Genomic DNA, 21,852 nt, shown 5'->3' with positions numbered 1-21,852 from the left:
GTTTTTGCCATTGGAAATAAAGAAAGATCAATTTAATTTAGACCATATTACATTATTATATTTCTTCTGTTTTTGAAATCTCCTTATAACATCAACCTGCATAAGAATAAAGGTTTGACTAAGAAAGAAGCTGTGACCTGATTGGTTACTTGACCAACCAATTGTTTACAAGCTTTCAAAAGGCAGGCTAGTTCGAATGTTGTTTACATTGGCATATATCAACAAAAACAACAAAAAGTTGTTTTCTCACGGATTCACATAGGTACAGTAAACAACAATGAAGTCAACAACGACAGAAAATACGTATATTATTGTGAAGGGTTGTTCAGCCAGTTTTAAGGCCGGTTAAGCAGCTTGAAGTTATCACAACGATGTCGTCCAAAATTCAGTTTTGTTGCGCCTAGTGCAATTCCCCGTCACTCCAGTTTACTGTTTGCACATTACTCAAACTCTTAGGTTGTAGTGCTGATGGGCATGTGTTATTGGCAATTTTAATCGAATTCTGACGGCTTCTCTGCGACAGCTTCATATCTTTAATTGAAACTTGCAGTTGTGGTGGCAAAGGTAACTGCACGATCCTTGCATACTGTGCTACCTGTGAGCATCCTGCTGTATGTCTTGGGGTAAAAATAAAGTTAGTTTAGTTCATATAAAGTCTGGTTTAGTTTAAGTCTAGTAACTTAAACATTATATTTGACAAATTGCTGGTTAAATCTTGGCTTTGAAGGTTGTGGCTTACATAGATTAGGTTGGGAAGGGCTGATTTGAATGGTTTGTCCAGTGGCTTTCTTTTACAGTTTATTTCTCTGTGGTTCATAGATATGTTGAGTTATATAGCTAGGTGATGTCTTGCTTTATGCATAGGTTGAGGACTTGTTGAGAGGTCACATCTACATGAAATAAAGTCATGTGATGGTAGCATGAACATAATATCAAACAATGTTTTTAGTCCAGAGATGATGACAGATCATTTCTGAGCTGAGTAGAATCATGTGCCAGAAGGAGAATAAAATACTGTATTTTTGATTCCTCACATTGTACTGTAAATGGCAGTGGATGTGATTAGATTTGATTTTTTCCTGAATGATCAAAGTTGTTAGCTATTTCAAATTTTCTGACTAGTCTAGTACAGTACTGGGTTTGTCTGTTTGTACTAAGGGAACATGGGCCATATTGTTAATTTTGAGACATTCTAGCACCTCTCAGTAATACATTTTGTATATTATTCATCAGTGTTCTCTAATGCATTATTCAGTCTTTCCAGCCATGTGTCTGTCATCAGATGCCTTAATCCTGGAAGTAGTGGCCACAGACTAATTGCCTCCATGTCACCCTGTCCTTGGCCATCAGGCTGCTCTCCAGCTCACATCATCATCATCATCATCATCATTATCCGGACCTCCTTTCCCACCCTAGGGCAGGGTGAGGAGTAGCAATGTCCAGACAGCCCAAATTTGCCCGGTCCAATGGGCCATGCTTCCATTCACTCGTCGCTCAAGCCTCTGGAATCCTGGCTGTATCGGATACGCCAAAAACATTCACCACGTTCTGTAGCTTCACATAAACATATCTGATAGAATCAATTTGGATGCTGTCACGTTAAAAAGGGGTGCCAAATCCCTGATCATGCACTTCTCCTCACAATATTCTTCCAGCCAGCTCAAGCTCTTGTCAGTTCCCTAGCCTCACCGACATCCAAACACTCACACACCACCTCATAACTCCATCCCAACCCTCCATCATATCTGCTGTCTCCCCCTCTCATCTCCTCCCATCTGAGCCATCCTCCTTTCTCGCATAGCCCAAACTCTTCTAGTCATTCTTATTTTACATATGATTTTAAAACTGAAATGGCTTTCATGTTTAAGATAGAGCGGAGAATTAGCTCATTATATATCTTGGACTACATCCTTGCCCAATGATGAGGGCTGCCTACACTTAATTACTTTCATCCTTGTTGTTTCTGGAATATAACAGTTGTATTATCCTGTGATAGCTAATAGCATGGGGTGATGCTGATGATGATGGTCAATTCCAGGATGAATGTGTTGCTGAAGGGAAAAGATGATGGAGAGAAGAGCATACAACAGCTGGTGTGGCAGCTTCGTCAGGATGACCCGACACAATACCACACACTGGTCAAAATGCACTTGTCATTTGCCACTGATCTGCCAACAGACCAGTATGTGTTTCACCATTTACCTGCTTTAATAAGAAATATCTAAGAATGTGTGTGTGTGTGTGTGTGTGTGTAATTCACCGGGTCGGTCATTATCACTCGATGGTCGTGATCGTCAGCTTTTTACCCTCCCGGAAGGGAGCTGAGAGCTCATATAGTCCGATCTAAGGGCAAGGCTGTGACCTTCACACACACACACACACACACACACACACACACACACACATCCCCTTGCTCAAGGGGGACAGTAACCACCCACTTCATCAGTGAAACTTTTCGCAACCTGAGCGAGGCGCGAACTCCCGTCCACCAGTTGGCAAGCGAGAACGTTACCACTGCACCAGCGAGCGTGTGTGTGTGTGTGTGTGTGTGTGTGTGTGTGTGTGTGTGTGTGATAGCATACTGAACATATACAGTACTGTATATGCATTATCCTCCCAACACCATACTTGTACCATATACTGTGCCATTTTTACACAAATTTGGCTTCTATACAACTGCGATCTCTCCATCTTGAATACTGTTTTGCAACACCAGAGTAACTAGAATATTATGCTGGTCACGAAAGTGCGCTGTAGAAAAGATGTAGAACTGAAGCATTGTCCTTTTCTGCCACTAAAAGATAAAAATCTGGGCCAAATTAAGGTAAAAGGACTAGTTACATTGCACCTCTTCTTAGCCACAGGTTTTCCAATAAATCAGTTTGTATTTCATAATTTGCCTTCATGATTTCATAATAGAAATTACAAGGTTTTACAGTACAGTATATGTTGTATTTATATATTAGCATGGTATACATACTGTATGGTACTTCTCCAAGAGCCTGACCGACCAGAAATTTGGCATTAGGTTCTTCCAGTTGAGGTGGATGTGCTAACCCATGGATCATTGTATTGTAGTGTACTGTATAGTACTTCCAAGACAAATAAATACTAGTACTTTGTTCTCTTGCCAGCTGATCTTTTTTGTCTTAAGATGCTTGAGAACCCTATTGACACAAACAGTAACAATAGATTAAACAGCAGAGAATTGTGGTATCACTGAACACAGTAACAAAATCATTAACCCCGAGAATCTGGGTGGCATCCTCTTAAGCTTGTTCTTGCTGTTAGTAGACAGTTTTATTTAGCTTTGGAATGGCATCTTGTACTAGGGGGGGGGAGTTTATTAAGGCTAGTTAACCTATCCAGTTGAAAAAATCTATCCGGCATCAAATACGAAAGATGTCCCCAAAGTATCCTGCTCAGTAAGCACAGAATCCTTAATGTATACAAATAATAATGCATAACACGCTCTAAATGATACACAAATAATGATGCATGAAACACTGGCTCCCCCACAGATGTGATGTAGAAAGCAGTGACCGCAGCAGTACTGGATGGCGATGGCAGTTGACCCCACTGATAAGGAAGCTGGGGAGATCTGCGGCACCCAGCAGGGGGGTGATGGAAGGTGCACCTCTCACACAGGAGGGGGTGTGTCAGGCATTCCAGCTTATACACTACCTCAACAAAGACTGCAGTACGTATCATTACTTATGGTATACAATAAATTCTCACAATGAAGACTGCAGTGTTTACCATCAGTTTTGTTTTTATATACAGTAACACACTACCTGCACAAAAACTGCAATGTTTCATCACTTATGTTGTTATGAACAACAATACAGTACCTCAGAAAAACAACAATACTGTATGGAAAATCTAGTGTTTTGTTATATAATACAGGAAGTCCACATTATGTCCACTTTCTTAATGTTCATTGTCTCCCTGTTAATGTCACACTAAATGCCTGTATCATTAAAGTTTGATTACTGCCTACAGAGCAGATTTCTTAGTTTCATCCTTTTTACACTATTGATACCAATTGCATGAAAAAAAGTTGTGGTATTTCATACCTCATTGTTAACTTATGTAGAGGACTAGCTACCTGTAGAGTCAGTCCTCCTTTACCCTTTCACTATCTCGATTTTATTCAGTTTACAAGACACTTTTTGCATTAGAGGAGTTTGTTATAGCCCTCAATAACCCCTTCACTAAATTCAGTACCCACCACAAGATGCCAGGTATTGTATATCAGAATGGTGCATGCTTCAGCATCTGTATTTTTTTCATGTATAATCTAGGAGGCTTTGTTCCCTATAAGTGGAAGTCTTCGTCATTCTTTCTGACGTAATATGTATCTGCCACAAAATGCTAGGTTTATGATAGTAATGCTTGTTTACTTTTTTTTTTTTTTTTTCCCCTAGGAGGGTTTGTTTCATAAAAATAGGGGTCTTGGTCAACAGCCTGAGCTCAAGAACCTGCTCAGTATTGGTGGTGGTGGGAACTGCAACTACGGCACCTATTTAGTGCACTGGTGCTGAATTTTCCAGACGTTCTTTAAGGGGCTTGTGTGTAAATGTAGTAGTCTCAGTCAACAGCTAGAACTGAAGAATCAACTCATTTCATCCCTACCACAAGCTGACAGTTATTTGAGAATGGTGTGTGATTACTTACATATTCATCTTTAACTTTTATTTTGTTGTAGATATTATCCAGGAGGGTTTGTTTCGTAAAAGTGGGAGTCTCAGTCGACAACAGGAGCTCAAGAACCTGATCAATTCTGGTAGTGACTTGAACCTTGACTACGGAACCTACTCCGCCCATGACTGTGCATCAGTGTTGAAGGGCTTCCTGGCTGATCTACCTGAGCCACTTCTCACTGAGGCACATTATCCAATCCACTGTAGAATTGCAGGTTAGATGAAGAATCATGTTTTTTATGTGGCATGTTAAATAGAGTATAGCAGTTAATATGAACTAAGTTAAGATGTCACCATTTTTATATGGCAGAAGCATTAGATTCTATACACCCATCCCATCCCATCACATCATGACCCAGCCTCTTTTTATACACCCAGTGCAGCGTGGCAGTGATGCCATTACTGTAGGAACTGTTTAAGCTTCATTCATCAAAAATGCATCAGTAATAGCCTCACTGAGAGATATCTGAGAACATTCCAGGCTGTGGCCAGCTTCTTGGAAGCTGCAGGGTTCCTGGCTTCCCATGAAGGGAACTCTGGGGCAGAAAGGAAGGATATACAGTGTAACTTCATTAAAATATATACAGTGTAACTTCATTAAAATAGACTAAGTTCAAAAAACTCCACCAAACAAACAAACAAACAAAATTAGAATGCAACCTTGCTTCATTGAGCTAAAGAAGGACTTCTGTACCCACAGTCCCTCATCCTTAGTACCATAATACACAGAGATGGGTTGCAGTGATGGAAACAGAGGAGAAAGGGCTGTTGCATGGATGGCAGATAAAAGCCAAACATTGTATTTTCCTTCTTCGCTGCCTAAAAATTAATAATGAAACAACTCTAAAGAAAATTAAATATTGGTAATTCTCAGAAATGGGTTGCAAAGAGGGCTGCTGAGAGGAGAAAGGGCTGTTGCAGGGGTGTCAGATACAGGCATTGTGACTGTGTTCCTGTTTCTGTCACTTGAGAAACAGAACTGAAATAATTTTAAATAAAGACTAATTACAAATGTTCCTTGGCAACACAGAAATGGGTCGCAAAGAAGGAAACAGAGAGGAGAGAGAACTGTTGCAGGGGCGTCAGATAAAGGCATTACGTTTAGTGTTCCTGCTTCTGCCGCCTGAGAACTACCAGCTCCTGCAGGACCTCTTGTTGCTTCTCCATCGTGTTTCTGCTCACCGGGACCAGAATCTCATGTCAGCCATTAATCTTGGCACCATGTTTGCCCCTCATATTCTTTGTCCTCGTAAGGTTAGTTTTGTTGTGAGTAACCTTGGTCTGTTTGGTTGAGCAGACCCATCATGACTGTGCTGATACTTTTACTTACTAACACTATGACAGTAAAATATAATAAAATAAAATGTTGTAAGGTTAGTACTGTAAATACAAGCATCAGTAGAGCCCCCACTCATGCATTGTCATCATTTTATTCATCCATCCATTCATCATCCAATCCTACATTGCCCCATGAGGAGTGTAGGAGCCAGGGGCTAGGCAGTGGGTCCCGACATTTAAGATGAGCGATCATTTTATTTATTTATTTTAACGCTTCTCATGGGGCAACGTAGGATTGGATGATGGATGGATGGATGGATTTATTTTTTTATCTGATAGAACTGGGCCACTCCCATGACTTGATTATGTACTAAGTTGTGTTTGCATGAAATTTAATAAGCCTTAGTTGTGAGGCAGGAATGGGTCTGTGGGTACTCTAGTTCTTTCTCAATAACTTAACCCAAATTGTCACCCTTTTGCAACTAATTTCACCTACCTTGGTGGCAGGAAAGAACAGTATTATGGTTGTACATCTTTCCATAGCACTTCTTCATGACAAGCTTCATATTCTAGTGTAAATCTGTTATTACAGCTTCACATTCAAGATGGAAAGAGAGCAGCTTTAGATCGTTAGATTAAAAGAGAGTTTATTCAAATCAGTCCTTCAGCACTGACTAAACTGGCCATCAGTCAAGCTGAAATAAATTCAGGGATCTTTGTCAGGTTTTAACCAGTGTGCTGTAATGGCTGATGTTTACTCAGTGGTGTTTTTTTCTAGCATACCTAGTTAAAGTAAAATAGGTGGTGGGTAACAGGAACTGAATTGAGCCTGAGGATGTCTTTTTCATTTTATTCTTGCCATCTCTTGATGATTATATTAAACTTTGGATAGAAATTTTGAACTGGACAGTGATAGATATAACATTAATAAACCCCTTCAGTACAAGAGGCCTTTCCTAAGCTGAATAAAATCATCTGGCAGCAGCAAGAATAAACTAAAAAGTACATCACCTCACTTTTCTTAACTGACAACAGAATGGTCATGATTATGTCATGTTGAGGCTACATGTGAATAGTATAATGTACAGGTGTCCCAGGAAATGAGTGCAAAGCTTCAGGAGGTTATTCTTGGATTAATTTTGAATACCTCAATAAATGGTGTATCAAAATGGATCCAGTTATCAGCCATTACGGAGCTGTGGTAGCTGATGACCTTATGAGAGAAAATTATCTCTTTCATTATTCTCCCGTATGCTCAGTAGGTGTCTCTCCACAGTGGGTGATAATTGGGCCTATGTTCATATGGCATTTATTTCTCAAAAACTGCCCAAGAATAATCCGCCAAATTCTTCACACGGTTCCAGGGACACCCTTTATAAGTTGAACCAAAGAGAAAAATTTGTACTGGATAAACAAAATTTTTTCTCTGTGTTTTAGATGACCCCGAGTGACCTCCAGGATCTCTCAGGAACTTTGAGCCATGCTGTTGCTTTCATGATTGAGCAAGTTCCTCATTTATTTCAGGTAAGAGAAGTTTACGATAAGGTCCGCCATACTTTTAATCTCCTCAGTATGATGTAGTTTAACTTACATTCATACTATCTCAAGGGGGTGTTTTTCAACTCAGAAGATACTGTCTGAACTAGAAGGCCTGAACATAGCCTTCATTTATCCATCCACTTTGACAATTATGCATTTAAAGTATAATCCATATGTCTCCATAGCATTATTCAGCTCAGGAAATACTGTTTGGCCATGTGGAGAGGATGGGGAGCGAGAGAATGACGAGGAGAGTGTATGTGAGTGAGGTTGAGGGAGAGAGAGAGAGGGGGAGGTCAAGGATGAGATGGAGGGATGGAGTGGAAAGGTATTTGAGAGAGGGGGATGTGAGCTGGGAGCAGGGCAGTGAAATGGTGGGGGACAGGGCGACATGGAGGCGATTTATTTGTGGCCACCCATTACGGGATTAAGGCATCTAGATAGAAAGATAGCAAGAAATACTGTTCAAACTGGAGGGGTTGATATAGCCTTCATTACCAGATTCAGCACAGCAGATCATTCCTAGGTTGAGTAAAATCATATGGAGGTAGCAGGAGCAAAGCAGAGAATATGTCATCAGAGTAAACGAGTTAGAAGTAATGGTTCATTAAGTCTTGCAGTTGTACTGTACCGTATATAGCCAGTGACCCTGCTTTTGTACCCTATCATGTGCAGCACTGGGAAGCTGGGGCAAGGAACAGATAGATGACTAATGATGCATTGTTATATTCATAGATTCCTCTGGAGTTGGAATATGATGTTCGACAATACTGGAATAATAAGAAAAAAATGCGCCACCAACTTTCAAAGGTAAAGTGACATCACATTTTAACATGTTTTGATTGGCTGTACTGTTAATTTTAAGTGATCATAACTGGTTTATTCATCGTTTTGACCAATAATTCTCACATCCCTGGCAGATACTGTATATCAGAAAATTCCACCCAAACTCCTTCGAAATTGAATAATTCATCTTCATCCCAACCTTATTTCCCAGTAGGATCTGTGGTGATAGGAGGTGAGTCACTGAAGATTAAGGACAGATTCTGCTGTCTTGATGATGTATTCAGTGCAGAGAGTGGTGCTGATTAGAGTGCCATTACAAGGGTGGAAAGTGGTTGGAAAAAAATTAAGAGAATTGGTACCTTTTCTTTAATCTCAGGTGTTCTTATTGTTTACATCAAGAAAAGTGCTAAAGAGGATGTGGGTGGTTGCCACTGTCCCTGGGAGGTATTACATGTGACAGTGAAACATAGTGAGTAAAAGAGGAGGATATAATGCAACTGGAACAAAATGACATGGAGAAGTGCTGGATGCACTTGTTATAACTGGATGATGGGTTATTTGCAGGAAAGCTTATAAGATGGCTTGGAGTGGAGAATATCAGAAAGAAAATGGAAAGAGAGAGATTGAGTTAGTTCGGACATACAGAAAGGATGGCCAAGGTGAGATGAGTGAGAGGATGTAGAAGTATTGAGGTACTGGATTGTTGTTGGAGAGGTAGACCAAGGAAGGCATGGGATGAGGCTGTGTGTGCTGACCATCTATCTAGAGGTAAGAACAGATCAAGGTGGAGGAGTGCTGAGTGCTAGCCTATCAGGTGAACCTGTCTGACCCATGCTATGTAGAAAACAGATGTAAAACCAAAGATAATGGATTGTTTTCCGTGTGTGTGTGTGCGTGAATGCATGCGCATGTGTGTTTTTTTTATCATTACTGTACATTATTGGTTGTAATTTTCCCTCCCTCTTTAGCAGTTTCTCCTTGTTTTCTGAAACCTGCCTCTCCTCATCCTTAGACATGATGATGATGTGGACCATTTTGCTTACTCCCAGGCTCCTGCGTTATGATTGATGGGTGATGTTGATGAAAATTTTCGTTTACTCTTCTTTCCAGCGGTCAATGATGGATGCTCCAGCCAAAACTATATTCACATTCATCGACCGAGAACTGACAGCACAGGCCAATGACAAAGATGTGACAGAAATTGCCTTGGCAGAGCTGTATGCGTATGTACAGTCACTACCAGATTCGTCCAAGAAGCGCAAACTGATCAAGCAGTTTAATAATGCCAGTGGGTTGGGAACACCTCAGCTCAGTCAGAGTTTTATCAAGAAACAGGAGGCCCGCAGCAAGAGGTTAGGTGACTCCATAAAGGTAAGTTAGTTATGAATGTTATTGGTACAGTATTTTTCTTATTTTTCTTCATTACCTGGTATTGCATTATACCTTATGTGAATTTTAATGTGCACAAAACAAATAATGGCACTTTTCTGCTTTGTTTTTGAGTATTTCGGAAATTTGTTTTCTAAGTACAGTAGTAAAGAGGTAAAAACAAAGGTAATATTACTTTCTAGAAAAAAATAAAAATTATCTTCGTTGAGTCAGCTGCTGTGGTTGTCAGAGTTATGCATCGCTTCTTAATATAGCATCCCATAGTACAGTCAGAGAAATAGCTATGTTCCCAGTTCCATCTGAAGAAAATTTACAGCTGGTAAAATACAGCAAAAACCTTATCTGTACTAGTGCTTGTTTCAAATGGTTTGATTTTTCTGCTATGTATCCACCAAACCTTTGGAAGATACTTGTGTCTCTGTCTGTACCATCTTGAGTCTGTGCCAGGGTATTTTAACTGTTTCCATACTTAGGATTACGGAAAGGGGAGTGAAGCTCATACACATGCTTACTAGCTTGCTTCAGCTAACACATACAGCTAAGCCATTCACAGTAACAACTGGCAGTATCTTTAAGTAAAGGAAATGCTTCAAGGGGCTATGTTTTTTTAAGGGAAGTAATGGATTTTATAATTTTATATGTTTGGCCTATTTCATGAGGCATGCTGTCAATAGTCCTTCCACTTTGACACTTTCTCTCTCCTTGTTTTCTGAATTCTGCCTCATCCCATTCTTAGGTGGGGAAAAAGGTCAAGATGGGGATGGTAATAGATTTTTTTGACATTGCATTTCAGTTACTGGTATTCTTTGCTAGCACAGGTTACAACCAGAGTAAGCATTTGAAGGCAGTGAGAAGATTTGTCAGTTGAACTCAGGAAGTGGGTGGTGTTGCCTAATGTATATAAATTAATTGGAATGAGTTTATGTTTGAATTATTACCTCATTTACTTCATACTTTCCTATAGAGTTTAGATATCATTTAATACATTAACTCGGGGAAAATGATGGGAATATTAATAGCTTTGGCAATAAAATGCTTCAGTAGTTACATTTTTTCTTTATGGGACTAGCTCTGAGCATAGATTTGACAGTCTATTCCCAGAGACCCACCTTTCCCTCTACTTGTCACACATCTCCATACGTTACTACTTTATCATTAATATACACTGACCTACACATGCAAGGGCTGTCTCATTCAAGACTAGCAGTGTAGTATTGGTGGTGATTTTATGACATCAGTGGGTTGAATGGAAGATCAGTAATGTCTGTTTTAATGGAATTCAAGTAAGACAGAATTCTAACTGAAACTTTCATATTATTACAGATCTTGATACACATGTGATTTCTTTTTCCTCAACAGTTTGCAACAACTGTTGGCAAGTAATTGGCTGGTTTTGGTATTTGATTTAGCTTCCAGTCCATAGAAAGCATCAGATGTACCATGTCTAATCTCAGTACGGGGATTCTTTAAAAGTTTTTTGTGGCATACGGAAGGAGAGAGTGGGTGGAACAGTACATTGATGAACAAGTCGGAAGAGGAATAGCTGTGTTTGAGAGAGTGAAAAGAGTGTGAGGATAAGGTAACCTGGAGGAGCTTCTGTCACAGTCATCCTCTGTTGTGGAGGGAGAAGGGCATTGGAGATGTTGATGATGATAGCTTTCTGTAATTGATTGATGAAATCCAACCCTTCATAATATTTCAGAAACACCTTTTCCACAAGACAGTGAAAGTATCCAAGAGTAAGTGGCAGCCTAATTCCTCCAGTGAAAACACCAAAAACAGCAGTGGAGAGTTGCTAGTGAGTTTTAGGATTAGCAAACCTAATGAAGAATGTGGAGAATTTGCTTCTGTGCACATAAAACATAATTGTTAAGCACTGATTTAGATATTAATTTACTGTTGTGAGTTTTAGGCTACTCAGGAAGTTCAGAATATCAGCATGATTATTTTTATACCACCAGCACAAATCTGGTTTGAAACAGATAAATCTTGTGTGACAATAAGTTTGATGTTATATCGTGTATTTCCTGAAGTGTCATGCTTCCATTTAGCAGTAAATGAGGAAATTAATAAGCACTTTCTCAAATACTGAAAAGATGGATGGTCATTGGTATTATACTGTACATTATTTTCCTGATTTATGACTAAATCAAAGCAGACATTTTTACAGATTATTTTTCTGTTTTAAACATGATATTTGCTGATTGTATGAATATTGTGTCAATATTTTAAATTTCCTCGTAGCAAGTAGTCAGTTACAAGACCTGCAAAATACAGCATCATTGCACAAATTGTATGCTTCAGCTCTTGAAAATGGCAAATACTAATAGCTGTGTTAGTTTTAGGATTATTAAACCATATAAAGACTATGGATGAATTGCTTCTGCAGTATTTACATAAATAGTGTATTACTGAGTTTCATATTTTGATTTATTGCTAGAACTACAAAATCCAGCATAATTGGCTAAGTTGCCTGCATCACAGCTTAAATCGTTTAATTTTAATACAATATTCACTTTCAGTTTCAGAATTATGAAACTAAATTCATCTGCAAAATTTGCTTCTATTTGCTTCAGACATTATGATATACTGTAACTCTTTCATATTTTGTTTTGAGTGCAAGGACTGAAAAAGCCAGCATTATAAGCTAGTTTCATTATAGTATTGCATGCTTCAGCAACCTCTTCAGTTCAGTGACATATGAGGTGTCCTGGGCCAGAATAGTAGCCGTGCCAAATTATAGTTGTAAGTACTTGTACTGTAATTCACATTTAAAATTGAGGAATGTTTAGGGTATGAGGTATAGGCTGCAACTGTTTGAAATAAGTACTGACTTGAGACCAAAGAGTTGTGAGTTCACGCTGCTGCCGGGTAAGCTGCCATGCCTGGAGAGGTGGCACTCTCCTGTCACCTAGGTGGTTGTAGCAGCCATGGCTCAGTGGGTTAGGGCACTCTGACGGAAGGGTCGGAGGTTTGGGTCCATCCAAGGGTCATTGGTAGATGTCAGGAAGGACATCCAGTCATAAAGTGCTGCACGTTTCAAAACCAAAGTCCTCTACCCAGGGGCAACGCCTTAGCCCTTATCAAAAAAAAGGGGGACACAACATAAAACTAACTATTAAAAAAAAAAAGAAAGTCCTCTGTGTAGCAGTCAAGTAAAAACTTATCAGTACAGCACCTATATACATTATTGTAAATGATTTTATGGATGTAATTTCTTACTAAACTGACATACTTAATGTTAGACAGAAGAATGGTTATGCTTCAGATTAAATACTAGTTTCATATAGCTACAGTCTATCTTCATACCCTACACTTTCCTAATCTTTAACTGGGAATGACCTAAAACCATGATTTGGCACGGTTGCCCTTCTGGCTCGAGACGCTTCATAATTTTTACTTTTTTTTTGCCACCTCTAGATGATTTTGTTCAGCGTACAACAGACATCTGATAGTGAAGTGGTTAGACAAGAGTAAACTAGCACTTCCAGTTCAAAATCTCTTCAGTGCTGAATAAAATTATGTGGTTGTAGCAAGAAAGTAATGTGTAATGTGTCATCAGAACAGAGGGGTTAAAAAAGTCATATATTAATGATTGTGCGCATGTGCTTGCAGAGTCCCTCCAGCAGAGTCCCAGAACTGACCTTACACTGCCACAGCTCCAATCTCAGCACACCTAATCAAGTCAAAGCTAAATCCCTTGAAGATTTAACAGCTTCATTAAGTAATCAGCACTGCACTCTTCCATCCTTTGTTAAGCAGTCATGTCAGTCTTTCATTTCACATCCAGTCTTACATTCAAAGTGCAAAATAAGCTTGAGTTCTCAGCAGAATCTTACAGCGACACTGCATGACACCAAAGAGCGTCACAAATCCATCCCCCAACGTCGTAATTTCAACCATAGTGCTGTGTCGCCATTACCACTGCTGTCCTTCTCATTGGATTCAAGCTGTGATACCCTAGAGGAAAATCAAGAGGTTAGCCCCCTTCACCATGCCTTTAAAACCACACCAGAGGACATAACCGGGACCCCTTTTGCTTTTTCACCTACTGTGGTGGAAGGAGCTAAGGAAAATAACCACCCCTGGGATAACATGCTTGCTTCCACCCCAGCTAACCACCCTCAGCTGGAGACCCATTCCCCTATATCCCAGGCAATGATTAGGGCCAGCATCCCGCAGGTACTAACAATCATATACATTCAGTACAGTATGCCCTTATTATTTCATCCCTCATTGAACAAAAGATAGTTAAATACAGTAATGGAACCCTTGGAATGCTGGAACCATTTCATGTGGTAGGACAGCTGACATTGCTTTCTCAAAACTTCATTATTAAGTTATTAAGACTTCACCCATTTTGTTTATATAAAGGGCTTTATTCATGCTTGCATGCAGCACTCTTATCCATCTGATAGTGACTGTCCATGCTACATTCTGCAGCATCTCTGTTCATTCCCTTAACCCTGAGGTCTTTTTTTTGGGCCTAATCGCAAGTCTTTTTTGGTCTGACCTCTTAGTGCTTTGTTGTCCACACTGACAGTCACAAATCCTGTCACACAGTTTCTATCATCCATTCTCTCCACATGTCTTAACCACCAGTCTCCTTCACTTACATCACCAGTGTCATCAGTTTCTAGCCAGTCTCACTTGTTCATTCACATTGTGCCAATTACAGCCTTATCTGGAGAAGGATGCCTTCATTCATTGGCACCAGTATAACTGGACATTGGTAATACAGATGTCTCATAACTCACTCTCTTTCTCCCAAAAGAGGATGGTGGACAAGAGAAGGTCAACTTTAGCCTGCAGTGTATGGGATTCATGTCCAGATGAGCCAGGGGTTACAACAACAACATACAGCTGTTTTTCAGAGAATCACTACATACTGGTATCTGTCTGGTCATCGTCATCTATCCATGTTGTTTCCCTTTACTGTCCTAGTTTCACTTCCATAAAACATTATGCTTCTCACATATGCAATATGTGATAATTCCTTAGTATAAAGGGAAAATCCCTGTTTGTGTCAACAGAGGTAACAGTTCCCTAAAAAAAATTTTCATCTGCATGCCCTCCCTCACCACGAATCATATCATCCAGATAACAGAGCTTGCCCGCACATTCCAAAGACATGTCTGGTAAATTTATCTTGTCACATTCTGCCCACTCCCATTGTTCACCACTATGCATAGCACACTTCAAGTCTACCACATCCTGCACCTTACCTCTGATACCACTGTGCCTTGTGTGTACCATTTGTTGCAAACATTGCATAGGACAGAATTGCTTCCAGCACCTTTCTAGCACACAGCACATGGCCACACACCTTCCACCATCCCCACAGTGCCATCATCCAACCAAATGATCACTTTTGTTTTACCAGCACTCACTCACATCCCCTTTGACTCCATTCCGTCTCCTCACATCTTCACTTGTGGTGTCCTCCATCTCATTTTTTGCACTCACCGCTGAATCACTGAAGCTGTCACTAAGTAGTTGAAGCTGTTGTCTGCCACTGACTTGGTGGTGAATACAGAAAATGAGAGGGAAGCCATAGAAAGATTTAGGAGGTGGAGAGATGGAATAGAGTCAATGGGACTGAGATTGAATGAAGATGAAACAAAAATGATGATGACTTGATTACTATAGATAGTGGGACTGTGGTGGTGGTGGGTGTGTGGCCGTGTGTAAGCAGTACTGTATATGTATGTGGGTAGTATTCCTTCTCCTGTGTCCCCAGGATTAAGGATGAAGATAAGAGTTTAATTGAACATAAGCAGTGCATATTGCAGTAGGTATTGACATTATATAGTACAGTCCTCAGATGTAGCCTGATTAGTGATAAGAATTGTTTGAGGGTTGGAGGAAAAAAGGCATACTGTATTGTATAGTTTCTGTTGCTATTCATGATAGTATTTCCCTAAAATATTACTGTTCATTGTTCAGTATACAGTGTTTTATATACAGTTCAAGGTGTTTCAAACGTTTCTTATAAGTACATCTCAATACTACAGGGGATGGCATGTTGGTTTTTTTCTATGACAAATTGTAGTGATCTCTAGGTTGCTGTGTATAATTGGTATCGCGCTTAGTGCATGATAACGAAACTGCATGATATAAAAAGCACAGAACCTAAGGGATTTAAGCTAATTGATACTGGGTACTTCACTTGTAAACCCAAAATTTCCCATTTACAACAATTTAGACCTACTAGATACATACATACTGTTATGGTAAGTATCATAAACACACACAGCATGGTTAAATTTATAGGAAATGATGAAAAGGGCACAATACTGAAGAAACATGCTTATCTAAGATAGGCTTGAGGTGATGGGTTCTGAAGCAAGGGTGTTGAGAGTGTACTCCGCCACCTGGGATTAACTCTTGGAGTAGGGCGTCATCTTTGAATCTGTCAAAGCTATCAAATACCACAGATTTTGCACCATTATTGTTGGCAGAAACCAGCTTCAGAATGTGATAACAAAGTTTTAAACCCCCAAATCTGTGATAACGGCAGGAATGCTGATTTTTGTCTAGGAGTGATAACAAAAGCCGCTGTAACCAAGTATGCAGTAACTAAGGGACCACTGTATTTGTTTATGTCTCATGTCCATTGCGTTCTAACAATCGTGTTTTAATACTCAGGCCACAGTAGATGTCAGATGAAAATACACTGGTACCACATAAGGTTCTCAACATACCAACCCTGTAGTACTTATAAGTGGAGATGGTTGTACATACCTTATATTGCAGGCTATAAGAGACTTGTGTAGCAGATTGAGTGTGAATGTGATACAGAAGCCCATCATAAACCTCACACTACAAGTCTGTGTTTAATTTGAACATTCATTGCAGTGAAAGAAATTAAATTAGTAATCCTATGGACTTTTGAAACACCTTGTTTGCAAATATACATACAGCAGGAGCACCTTATCCACATGTAATTGGTTCCGATCTGTGCAAAATAGAAATTTCCAAGAATCACACTATCAAAGGCTGTCTGGTTCAGAGATTCAGCTGGGTGTCCACTTGGACTCTTATTGTGGTCATTTCTTATTTGTTCCATACACTGCTGACACTTATTTGATATGATAAGGCAGTATCAGTGGCATGAACAAATTTTTGGAGGAAAGGTATGAACCCATATTGATGAAGAGTCATGGTATGATTGAGGTATTTTCTGAGGAAAGAGAAGTTGCTCCTTTAGATGTGTATACACCAGGTCATATACAATAAATAGATATATTTCCAACATAACCATTTTCCCCACCATATCTTTTGGGTGGGAATTGGATGGATTGTTGGTGATGATGACATTTGTCCATCTTCATATAACAGTGCCATAAATTCTTCCATTTGATGATAACACTGCCCCCTCTAATTTTACTTTCCTGAACAAAAGGAAAGTTATAAATACTGTAGCAGCAAACTTAACAGGTATATGACCTAGGAACATGCATTGATGTAGTGGAAGTTTTCGCTCACTTTTGGTATCGAAAGCAAGTTAATCAATTTGTGGTTTCAGGTAAAACCTATTTTATACTTATAGTTTTGTTTTTGTTCTGTTGTTTTCTTGTGACCCCAGGCTCATTTGAACATGAAACTGGTGGACTGCTGGGAGAAGCTTCCATTTTCCTGCACCCTACCATCCTTCGTTGGGGGGTTAGGGAGGAAGTTGAGGGACTTTTCTGGGTCATGTAAACCTGATTACTATACAAAGCAGATTAGTCACAGAATTCATCACAGCTCTGGTATGGTGCTGCAGCTGTGGATAGCCTGGAGGCATAGTTATTACAAATATGACTGCCAGCAGCAGTGACTTGCTGATGCTCTGTTAATTAGAAGCTTTTGCCTTGTTGATGTTATGGCATGTGTTTGCATCATTTCAGCATGAACACAGTTAAGTGTCAGCAAATGCTAGACTCTGATTTAAAAGAAGGTCCCTTCCAGTTAGGTGATTTGTGAATAAATTACTCGTGAATAAGGTGCTTTGCTCTTACACTCTTTCTTTTTGTGTGTATCATCATCATCGTCATCAAATGATATACATACAGTACTGTATATGATATATATACTGTATATAGTACAGGTAATGTAAGTACTGTATATTTTTGTGTGTGTGTCAGTGCATATCAGCTTTATTGATAATTTGCTTTCCCTTTTTTAATTATAAATTTCAGAATTCCATAATTATGTATGGAATATATAATTTTTAACCCCTTTTTAACCTGACAATATTTGGATTGACTCTATCAGAAAGGTATATGTGAAGCTACAGAACTTGGTGACATTTTTTTGGCCTATCTGATGGAGCCAGGATTCTGTGGACTTGACTGATCAGTGGAAGCCGGGCCTGTTGGATTGGGCAAACTTTGGCTGTCTGGATGTTGCCACTCCTCATCCTGCCCTAGGGTGGGAAAGGAGGTCCGGATGATAATGATGAATGATGACGATGATGTTGATGATATATTATTCATATAAATCATTAATAAGAATTATTTTAATGTTGCATGTTCATATGTTGCTAATTATTTGTACCTCAGACAAAGCTTTGGTTGGGGAAAGCATATTGTCAGTCCTCATGTAAAGTCTCAAAATAAGTGTGCAGAAAAATGCTACTTTAAGAGAAACAGGTTTAAGTGAAGCATGCTTGTGACTCATGTTTGAGGAGTTAAATGACAAAAAACACTAATTTTGCCTTCAAAGCAATTTTTTAACAATTACAACTCTAAGTGAAGAATACATATTACATTATCAGCAACTTAATAATGAAACAACTTCAGGTGAAAGAACTTTACATGAAAACTGACTGTATATGGGTAAGCAAATGCCATTCCTCAATCTCGGTGGCTCCTCACATTGTGTTTTACATGAAAACTGGGTCACTTAACCATTTCAGAAGGGTTGGTAAAGGTCTTTGGCAACTTTGAGCTTTCCTTTGTCAAACTTTAACAGAAACTTTGTGGTTTTAATTTCTTGATCTCCAGCAACTTTGAACTTTTCTTTATCCAGCTTTAGCAGAAACTATGCAGTCTTAATCTCTTAATTCTTAATGTGTTTGTCTCTGGACATAGACTGTGATACTCTGTTTCCTGGAACCCAGTACTCCTCTGTGCTGTATATCTTTGCATGTCACCACATCAATGCCAATGCCCACCACTCTTATGAATTCGTGTAGCAGGGTGTTGTTGTGACATATTGATTGGTCTTGTGGAAGATCAGTAGAGGGTGTTTTGACAAAATTAAAATCTAACTATTCTCTTACCCAGTGTGGGCTCAAACATGTGTCTTTTCAGACAGCAGATCACTTCAAAGTTAGGCCTTCCAATGTTCCAAATGCAGTCTCCTCTTGTAGTACTCCCTTGTCACCAGCATGAGAGGCAGTAATTTTTCTGTTAGTTCTTACACCCAGTTCCCTTATTACTCCATGTAGTAGAACTGCTCTGTGGTACTGCATAGTATTATCTTAAATTTATATAACCTATCTTGAAAGTTTTGTTGTTTTAGTGAGTGAATAAATCAAATCTCGCCACAATTTCAGAAAGTTATAATGACTCCTCGAAGCCGCTGCCCCATCATCGCCAACTCCACCACCAGCCTAACCAGCATGACAATCCCCGAGGAGAAGGGACAGCCGAGAATTACCCTCCTCAGTACCCCAAAAGAGCATTGTGGTGCTGGTAATGAGGGTTCACATATATCTCCCATTATTATGAACCCAGCTGCCCTCCTCAACTCTCCTAGGAATAAACGGAATTTAAGTAGCTCGTCCAGCTCCACCCCTGCTTCCCTAAATGCACAGAATTCAAGTAGATCATCCAGTTCCACCCCTGCTTCCCTAAGTTGCGACAGTGATAGGGAAGCTGATGAGACACGAGGTCCCAAGAAGAGTGATTCAGAGACAGCAAATAGTAAGAAGTCTGGAGAACCCAAGCTTCGTCGATGGGGTTCCTCATCACTGCGTCGCACTTTGAGTTCAGCCAGCTCAACATCCAGCCTATTTGGCAACTTCTTCCGACACTTGAGCACTTCATCTTTGGCCCAGTTGGCGTCAAGACTTACCTCAACATCAAATCTTAATGATACGACACTGGAAAAAGTAGAGGAGGAGAGGCCTAACAAGGAACGTTATTTTGATGATGATGGTAATATGAATGAATCACTGTCCAGTATATTCAAAGGTTATCTCTTAAGTCGAAGTATACTCACAGACAATCCTGTTGATTTATCTGAGCATTACATTGATGGAGACTCAGATATTGAAAATCATATTCCTTTTGGGGAGAGTGAAGAGGATGACTGTGATTGTGAGAGTGTTGAATCTATAAAGGGTGTCTCACAGTCATGTACCTCTCAATCAAATAAGTGTTCAGAAGTAATTGTAAAACCTGTTAATTCCTATGAAGAGCTTACTAACAATGGGGAGCTCTCAGAATCTCTCTTATATTGCCTTGATGGAAATGACCCACTGACTTCTGCACAAGGTTTAAGTAGAAGAGGCACTGCAAAAACCGGCAGTTCATTATCAGACTGCCCATTGAGTTCTCCTTCAGTAGAAGAATTAAGCAGAACAACTCCTTCAAAGACCAGCAGTCTATCGACAGAGTACCTAAGCTGTATGTCCAGTGATGAAGAGTGTGAGAATATCCTACACTCCTGCTCCCCTGACAGCCGCCAACAATCTCTCCTCAAAACTAAACAGGGCACACCAATACCAGAGAAGGAAAACACTAGTGGGCTTGGGAATACTAGAGGTGTTATTTTTGAAACATCATTTTAATGTACCTAAATATATCGTATATTATTTTTGTAAAGTAGTACGATATTAACCCCCAGATTCCAATATTATATTTGTATTTTATTCTTGCTACGTTGCAGACCATTTTATTCACATTAGGGAAGACCTTTTGCAGTGAAGTAGTTAATGGAGTCTGTATCTGTTATAACCACTCCAGCTTAGAAAGTCTCCTCCTCTGATTGTCTTTTGTTCATTTATAAAGGCTTGAATATGTTTGCATGTGTTGACCTTGGTCACCTAACGGTGGCTGTCCATGCTGATCTATCTGTAATGGGCTCTCTGTTCATTTCCTTATCCCTGAGGTCACACTCTAAGACCTGGTCGCCAGTCTTTTTCAGTCTGCCTTTCAGCTCTACCCTCAACTTTTACGTCTTACCCTTTGCACCCAGGTGCCATTCTTCTATTTCTCTACATGCCCAAACCATCTCAGTCTGCCTGTTCTCATCTCAACATTAATACATGCAAGTCCCATCCTTCTTCGCAACTCTTCATTCAAGGATGCATTACACATCCATCAAATCATTATCATCTCTGTACATGTAAGTCTACAAATATCCTCTTTCTTTACTGCCCAAGTCTATCATATGGCATTACATTCTTAACACATGCTGCATAAAAGGACCCCCTAGCATGGAGGGGGAGCTGCGGAATAGAACTGTACTGGAGGTAGCCAGAAAAAAAATACAGGTAAATCACTGTATTCGGGGGCTGATATTGTTATCATTTATAATGGCTTCAACAAGCATGTGTGCATCAGTCTTGGTCACCTGATGGCAGCTCTCCATGCTGCTTGATCTCTGGCTGATATTCCTAGATATATTGTATATTATTTTTGTAAGGTAGTAGTATTTTTGTTAAATGTCTTAACCCTCTAGATGCCCAATAGTTTTTAGGAGTTTCAACTGATGTCAGTGTGGCAGTTCATTATGAGTAACTGAAGATGATGTTTGTACATTGACAAGGCCATTTCCAAGATGTTGGAGATTTTGTTACAATAGTGAAACAGAAGGGCTGTTTCACCTCAGGTTTTGCTGTCAGGGATGTTGACAACAGTTACCAGTTCAGTCTTTGATTTACTGATGTATACAGTGGAATCTCCTAAATCGTTCATTTCTAAACAGCGGATTCAAAATGCGCGTCAGCATCATGCAGCAGTTTGCAATATCAGTTGTTTACCAACCACCATGCTGACTGGATGCATCAGTGTATCATGCATTCTAAATCCTCATTTATAGCTTTCAGGGGTATGTTTATAATAATGCTCAGTAGCTATGGTAATCCAGGAGTAATAAAAAGTAACTTGTGAAAGACTCATTTCAGTAAAAAATTTGGAAAGTCCGCACCTGTCCGGTAAAG

The 21,852-nt window shown here is 39.6% G+C and overlaps 1 protein-coding gene across 1 annotated transcript; it reads left to right on the top strand.

Annotated features, from left to right (window-relative positions):
* Nucleotides 1–2,039: 2,039 nt before the first annotated feature.
* RhoGAP54D (Rho GTPase activating protein at 54D) lies at nt 2,040–20,478 on the top strand. The gene is made up of 11 exons (XM_080285312.1): nt 2,040–2,182; nt 3,522–3,700; nt 4,709–4,918; nt 5,734–5,957; nt 7,419–7,505; nt 8,256–8,330; nt 9,417–9,677; nt 11,398–11,493; nt 13,311–13,877; nt 19,240–19,466; nt 19,521–20,478. The coding sequence occupies exons 1-11, from the start codon at nt 2,040–2,042 to the stop codon at nt 20,476–20,478; spliced, it is 3,027 nt and encodes a 1,008-aa protein (XP_080141438.1).
* The last annotated feature ends 1,374 nt before the right edge of the window (nt 20,479–21,852 follow it).

This window comes from Coenobita brevimanus, chromosome 105 (assembly GCF_032717465.1).
Source record: "Coenobita brevimanus isolate Jiangsu-jjx chromosome 105, ASM3271746v2, whole genome shotgun sequence".
NCBI classification, from domain to species: domain Eukaryota; kingdom Metazoa; phylum Arthropoda; class Malacostraca; order Decapoda; family Coenobitidae; genus Coenobita; species Coenobita brevimanus.
The sequence above is the reverse complement of the archived record's forward strand: the minus strand, read 5'-3'. Positions and strand labels throughout refer to the sequence as shown.

Excerpts from the sequence above, each read along its gene's own strand:
- RhoGAP54D (XM_080285312.1), top strand. The coding sequence starts at position 2,040 with ATGAATGTGTTGCTGAAGGGAAAAGATGATGGAGAGAAGAGCATACAA. Across the intron at positions 9,678-11,397 it reads GGTTAGGTGACTCCATAAAG|AAACACCTTTTCCACAAGAC; the intron begins GTAAGTTAGTTA and ends ATAATATTTCAG. Across the intron at positions 19,467-19,520 it reads AAACGGAATTTAAGTAGCTC|TTCCACCCCTGCTTCCCTAA; the intron begins GTCCAGCTCCAC and ends TAGATCATCCAG.